This window comes from Daucus carota, chromosome 4 (genome assembly GCF_001625215.2).
Source record: "Daucus carota subsp. sativus chromosome 4, DH1 v3.0, whole genome shotgun sequence".
Taxonomy (NCBI): Eukaryota; Viridiplantae; Streptophyta; class Magnoliopsida; order Apiales; family Apiaceae; genus Daucus; species Daucus carota.
In genome coordinates this window covers 31,879,282-31,886,381 of record NC_030384.2, presented here as the reverse complement: position 1 = coordinate 31,886,381, position 7,100 = coordinate 31,879,282, and the positions used below count along the sequence as shown (strand labels likewise).

The following is a 7,100-nucleotide window of genomic DNA, read 5'->3' as shown; positions in this document are numbered from 1 at the left end:
GTTCGACAATAGCATGACTTTATGAATACCAGACAAACTCTTGCTCGATGGCATCCATCAAAAAGATCCTGCTGCTTTTTTGTTTTTTATATAATTGCAGTTTTGTTCTAATCCAGCTTACTGTATCGTAGCTGCATAAATAGATTACGGGAGCAAAAGGGTTGTTCAAGATTTGAAGTAATGGAAATGAATTATGGTTTTTATCTTTGGTTCATTGTCATTCTACTACCTGCCTTGGCTCTCCATTATTATCGGCGGAAGTCCGGGGCCGCCAGATTGCCACCGGGTCCACGGGGGTGGCCTTTGTTCGGCAATATGTTCGACCTTGGAAAAATGCCGCACAGGACTTTAGCTGGGCTGGCTAAACAATATGGTCCGGTTGTTTGGCTAAGGTTTGGCACTGTGAACTCTATGGTGATTCTTAATGCCGCGGCGGCAACTGAGTTGTTCAAGAACCATGATCACACTTTCGCAGAAAGAACGATCACTCATACGATGAAATCACATGATTATCACAAGGGCTCTCTGGCTCTTGCCCCGTATGGGTCGTACTGGCGTGTGTTGAGGCGGGTTTGCACTGTGGAGATGTTGGTGAGCAAGAGGCTGAATGAGACGGAGCCGATCAGGCAGAGGTGTATTGGCAATTTGATGAATTGGATAGGGAATGAAGCTTGGAGAGAGATTGAAGTGGCGAAGTTTGTGTTCCTGGGATCGTTTAACATGCTTGGTAATCTCATGCTGTCGCGGGACTTGGTGGATCCCCAGTCCAAGGCCGGCTCTGAGTTTTTTGATGCGATGATGGGGCTAATGGAGTGGAGTGGACATGCAAATATTTCGGATGTTTTTCCTTGTCTTAGACGGTTTGATCTTCAAGGTTTGAGAAGAAACATGGACCGTGACATTGGAAAAGCATTAGCCATAGCTGCAGAGTTCTTCAAAGAGAGAGCCCAAGAGAAGGAACAACAAACTGGAGGAAACAGAACAACTGATTTTTTGGATGTTCTAATTGAGTTTCGGGGCAAAGGAAAAGACGAACCACCCAGGCTACAGGAAAGGGACATAAACATATTTATACTGGTACGAAATATATGCACAACTAAAAAAGTTAATGATGAAGTTGTGAAATGTCATACTGATTTAAATTATTGCAGGAAATATTTCTAGCTGGTTCAGAGACGACGAGCAGCACGACAGAATGGGCACTCACTGAGCTTCTAAGGAACCCTGAAAAAATGACCAAGGTTAAAGCCGAGCTAGCAAATGTCATTGGAAAGGAAAGGAGATTCGAGGAAAGTGACATTGATAACTTGCAATATTTGCAGGCAGTGGTTAAGGAAACACTGCGTCTGCATCCTCCAATTCCGCTTCTCGTTCCAAGGAAGGCCATGAAAGATACCGTCTTCATGGGGTACCACATTCCCAAGAACACACAAGTCTTCGTAAATGCTTGGGCAATAGGGAGGGATCCGCAATGCTGGAATGACCCTTTGTCTTTCGAGCCCGAGAGATTCTTGGGCTCAAAAATTGATTACAAAGGTCAGCATCACGAGTTGATCCCCTTTGGGGCAGGAAGAAGAATGTGTGCAGGCGTTCCCTTGGCTCACAAAATGCTGCATCTGATCCTGGGTTCATTGCTTCATGAGTTCGACTGGCATTATGAGTCTCCAGAGACAATGGACATGGATGATCGAATTGGGATCACTGTGAGAAAATTTGTACCACTTAGAGCCGTCCCAAAGAAAGCACGGTTGTAATATACACGCACGTATGTCTTATTTGTGCTTTCCCAGTATTTCCTAATGGTTCCTGATGTTCAGGGATCTACCTCGAAAGGTCTGTTGTGACTTGTGTATGATTACTACCAAGATGCATGTTTAATTAACAATGTTAGTTTTTGTTTATTACAACTTGCACCCTTTTGGGAAACTTTTTGTCTATCCAATGCCTGCCTTTAAATCCATGATCCCAATGTATATGTATCATCTCATGTTATCAGAACATTCGTATTTGATCTCTACAAACTTTTTCCTGGGAATAATGAATGATGAGGTGATAATGAGGATGATGATCGACAGCGTTGACTAGACGATGACGATTGTGTATATTAAGACGAGGTGTGGGTTTTATATCAAACTGGCCATCGTTACGTCATTTCACTTGACCTACTTATCTCATCGACGACTCATTTAAGTCACTATAAACCAAATTCATATCATTTTACCCACATCACTATTCATACCTCTTTACTTAATCATTTATTAAAAATTAATCGTTTAACTTTTTACTACACCAATATTACAAATAATGCATTAGACACCGGTCAAACGCCGATGCCTGTTAAAAATCCGACCGATATCTTCGCGTGCGATGTTATATGTATGATATTTAGACATCAGTTTTAACCCGATGTAAATAGCATGTTCAGACATCAGTTTTCTCAAAAAATTTGATGTCTTTTGCTGAGATATTACCAATATACTGCTTGGTTACAACATGAATAATGATTTATTACGTGATTTGACACCCTTTCAACACATACATCACAGGGCAATATAAACCATATGCATCGTTTTTCTAAAAAAAATTGATGTAAAAACTGAATTAGACATCATTCGGAAAACAGGACCGATGTGAATGAGCTTTTTAACATCGATTTTTATTTAAAGACTGATGTAAATCATGTATTCAACACCGCCTTTTATATATTAAACGATGTTAATGCCCTTTTTAACACCGTTTCTTATTTAATAAACGCTGTAAATGGTTTATTCAATATCGCTTTTACTACAAAATCATTTTGAGTACTTTCATAGTTGTCTATATTGTTTATCAAAATAATTTGGGAATTTCTAGAGCAACATAGCTATGTAGTCAAAAAAATATATAGCTATATGTGTGTGTGTGTGTGTGTGTGTGTGAGCACCCTACCTATGTTCCTTTATAAATCCTCAAATTATTTTGATAAATATTAGAGACAAGTATGAAAGTACTCGAAGTGATTTTGTAATAAAAAGAAACGGTTAATTTTTGATAATTGATTAAGTAAAGAGGTATGAATAGTGATGTGGGTAAAATAATATATATTTGGTTTATAGTGGCTTAAATGAGCCTCCGGTGAGATGGGTGGGTAAAGTGAGATATTTTGACGTAACGGATGGCAGTTTGATATAAAACCTGATGTGGTGTGGTGTTATATATACGTGTCTTGAACCCTGCAAAGTGCAAAGCCCCGATGATTATATAATTTTAAATATAATATATATAATTTAAATTTAACATCATTTTATTAATATTTTAATATTGATGAATTGAAATTCTATTAGATTATATTAGTCGACTGATTATATTTTCTATTGAAAAATTATATATTAGAAATCATTTGTATAAATAATAAATATTTTTATTATCCATCTTTGAATACTAGTCTAATATTAATATGTGATAGTGCTTTTTTCATAAATACCCAAATCTAAAAGAATTTTTACGAAAATACTGTCACTTGTTCAAACAAATTCCAAAAATACTATGTTCCAAAAAGTATTTGTAAAAATACGGAGGTTACATATGCAACCATATCTGCAACTTCTAGCAATTATATATGCAATCACAAATACAATTTTGAAAAAATCGGTTGAAAACTTGAAATTTACATTTAATTACATAATAAGTTGCAAGTGGCAAAAATGAGTACCCGCAAGACCAATATTAAAACTAATAGCACAGAAGTAATCATGAAATAATCTAAAAGCAACCAATTACATACACATATCATAACCTTCGGTACCTTCTCTTTTCAATATTCAGCACCCACTTCTCCCCCACCTTCTTCCCCCTGGATCGCTCCAACTTGACCTCCCCGTTACAACCCATTCGTCCATCATCTCATAATGACTAGCACAATCAATTATAGAAATCAAACACAAGCGTATAATTACGAATTAAATATGTTAAATATTGAAAGATTTGAGAGCAAAGATGGGGAGATATAGGGGCAACGACACTTCGATGTCGAACGGCGACGTTTCGAAAGAGAGATGAGACGGATCGATCGGAGATCTCGTGCTTTTTGTGCTTTAATTGGTTCTATGTGGAACCCAACCCTATATATATATATATATATATATATATATATATATATATATATATATATATATGGGTCAGGTTCCGCATAGAACCTATTATAATTAGAACTTTAGAACCTTAATATTAGCCATCAGATTGAAAAAAAATTAAAGGCTGAGATCTAAGTGATGTATTATACATGTATATTTTAATTCCCTATACGGTATGTGATTTAGATACTGTAGGTGTATAACTACAATTTTGGGATTTTATTACATCAACAAAAGAAAACTCCAGGAAAAGTGCAAATCAGTATCTTTTGTGTACACTCTAGCTCGCTCCCTTTTGGTACATAATCGCTCGATAAGAAATAGTTTGTGATCATGATTGATTTTGCCACATTCAAAACCTGATTCCTCGTAATCAAAACCTTGATTATTTAAACGGAGAAAGGCTGTACAGTACGAGTGCAGATATTGTGCTATAAGGGCATCGTGGCTTTGACTCCTCGAGCAATGGTTGCAGTGTCTGAGATTAATACTAGTGCGGGAAGAAGTAAGTTCTCTATCTTTCAATGTAGGTGTTTAAATTATGGTTAATGGTTAATTGAGACATCTTTTTTGCATGTATATGCTTTAGTCATTGTTAACAACTTGGATTAAGTACGTTTAATCTAGACTGCTGCACAACCAATTTTTTATGTATGGGTACCTAAAGTATAGAGTTTTATAATTTGTTGAAACGATAAGATGCGATGCAAATTGCTAATGTTCAATTCATGGGATTTTTTCTTGTCGTGCTTCTGCAGTATGTACTTCAGCAGTATGTGCAAGAATTTTATTTTTTTAACTTAAACTTGATAGCTAGTTGTTTTGATTTTGTACTTAAGCAGGACGTGCAATGACCTCAAAAAAGGCTCCTGAAAAGAATCTAAAATTGACAACACTAGGGAAGAGGAAAAAATTGGGGCCACAAGGAGGTTTCAGTTCTATAGGAATTAGGCGAAAAACCTGTATGCAGTCGGGCAATGATGATGATGATTTTGTTACAAGTCCAGCGGCCTTAAGAGAAAAAGGTATGGAATTAATGATGTCGCATGTGTTTAGTACATAAGCATTTTTTAGTCATTGTCTGGGCATAAACCTCTTAATTTTTAGTGTAAGGCTGCAGCATATAGGCGTAGCTTAAAGTTTATGTAAATAGATTATATAGAAGATGCTGTGATAGTATTACCACATCCCCGTGAAAGTATTTCCAAAGTTTATATCTAACTCTAAACGGTATTATTGATTAAAATTGTGTATTATTATAACTTTGATAAACGTGTGCTTGAGCAGGACATGTAATGAGTCTACAGAAGTGGTCTGAAACAAGTCCGAAGTTGAGTACAGTAAGGAAAAAGAAATATGCGGTGGAAGTAGAACTATCAAGTGCTGCAGGTTCTAAGCCAAAACCGGCAGGGACGCTAACTAATAATAAAGTGGAAAGGAAACTTGGGCTTAATAAGCAACGAGAGGAGAAGCGTAGTAAGACTGCAGAACAAATAGATTCTAGCAACTCTGTCAGGGGAACAAAACGAAGGAAAATGAATGCAGAGGTATTACTTGTAATTGCTTTGTATTCCTAATATAGTTGTATACATAAATATAATGGTATGCAGTAATTAAGTTGTGATATATGATCGTAGTACATGATGTCATTGTACATGATATCTCTGTAGATAAAATACAGTTAGCAATTAAAGAAGCAATTTGTGGCCTTAGTCTCGTGTTTTTGCAGCACACATACTTTCCGACAGTGTAATATTACATTTTCCCAATGAACATGCAGTTGTTAGATTTTGTAATAGAGATTGTTGGCTATTGCAGGATAAGGCTAATCATCCTGCCGAAAAGAAGGGCAAGGCTAATCATTCTGCTGGAAAGAAGGGCAAGGCTATTCATTCTCCTGTAAAGAAGAAATTTCGGAATTTGAGTCCCAAAAAGAATGCTAAACCAAAGAGAGTATATAAAAGGTACATACAAAAGAAATTCCGTCCAGAAATTTTCTCAGATACTATTGCAGCATTCAATCAGAATCAAAAGGAGTGGGTTAATAAGACCGGATTTGGTGAACTTTTAAATTTTAAAATGGGAAGATATCCACACAGATTAGGTTATGATATCGTTGAGTCATTCGATAAGAGCACATCTTCCTTAGTTTTGAAAAATGGTTCAATTGAGATTTCTGAGTTTGTAGTGAACAAGGTTCTAGGTCTTCCCATTGGTAGAAAAAAGATTGAGTTAGATGGAGGAGCGGACAATTTGACTATCTGGGCAGAACAATTTGTACCAACAACGAAGAGTCATGTTACAGCAACAATGGTTTCTAAATTGCTGAAGAGGGAAAAGACAGTGAACATGGAATTCAAGCTCAATTTTTTAGTGTTTATGACAAATTTTCTGATAGAATCCAACCAAAATTGTTTTCTTAAGACTGATATTCTGAGCTTCAATGGAAATTTGGACAAGTGTTATGAGTTTAAATGGTGCGAACTTTTAATAGCAAGGCTTAAGTTTACACACGCATTTTGGGCAGCTGACCCAGAAAAAAGATATTTCGCAGGACCACTGGCATTTTTGATTGTAAGTTTTGCATTTTAATAAAGAAGGTGATCTAAATATGGGTTATTTATTAAGCTGATTACTGATATTGTCGTTATATATAGTATTTATATGTAGATAGGGTAAAGAACAATACGACCAAGGAAGTCGTTAGAGAGATACCTGCTTATCTTGCTTGGTCTGATGCACTTTTGCGTGAGCGAGAGGATAATGAGATTTTGGATGACAATTTTGGCATTGGTGAAATTCTTGAATGGGCTGCTGATGAATGCAACAATGATATCGTAAGTTCATTGTGGAAGTTTAATTTGTTTCCTATTTGCTACTGATGTCTTGCTAACAATGGTACCCTATTAGGAAAATGATAATGAGAAATCTGCACCGGAAGTCCAAAATGAAGAAAAGGTATAAGTTATTTTATTATCTATTTTTTGG

The 7,100-nt window shown here is 36.3% G+C and overlaps 1 protein-coding gene across 1 annotated transcript; it reads left to right on the top strand.

Moving 5' to 3' along the window:
- On the top strand, nucleotides 1-1,938 carry LOC108218231 (cytochrome P450 76A2). The gene is made up of 2 exons (XM_017391140.2): nucleotides 1-1,077; nucleotides 1,152-1,938. Exons 1-2 carry the CDS (start codon nucleotides 181-183, stop codon nucleotides 1,752-1,754), a joined length of 1,500 nt encoding a protein of 499 aa, XP_017246629.1. The 5' UTR covers nucleotides 1-180; the 3' UTR covers nucleotides 1,755-1,938.
- Nucleotides 1,939-7,100: the final 5,162 nt, after the last annotated feature.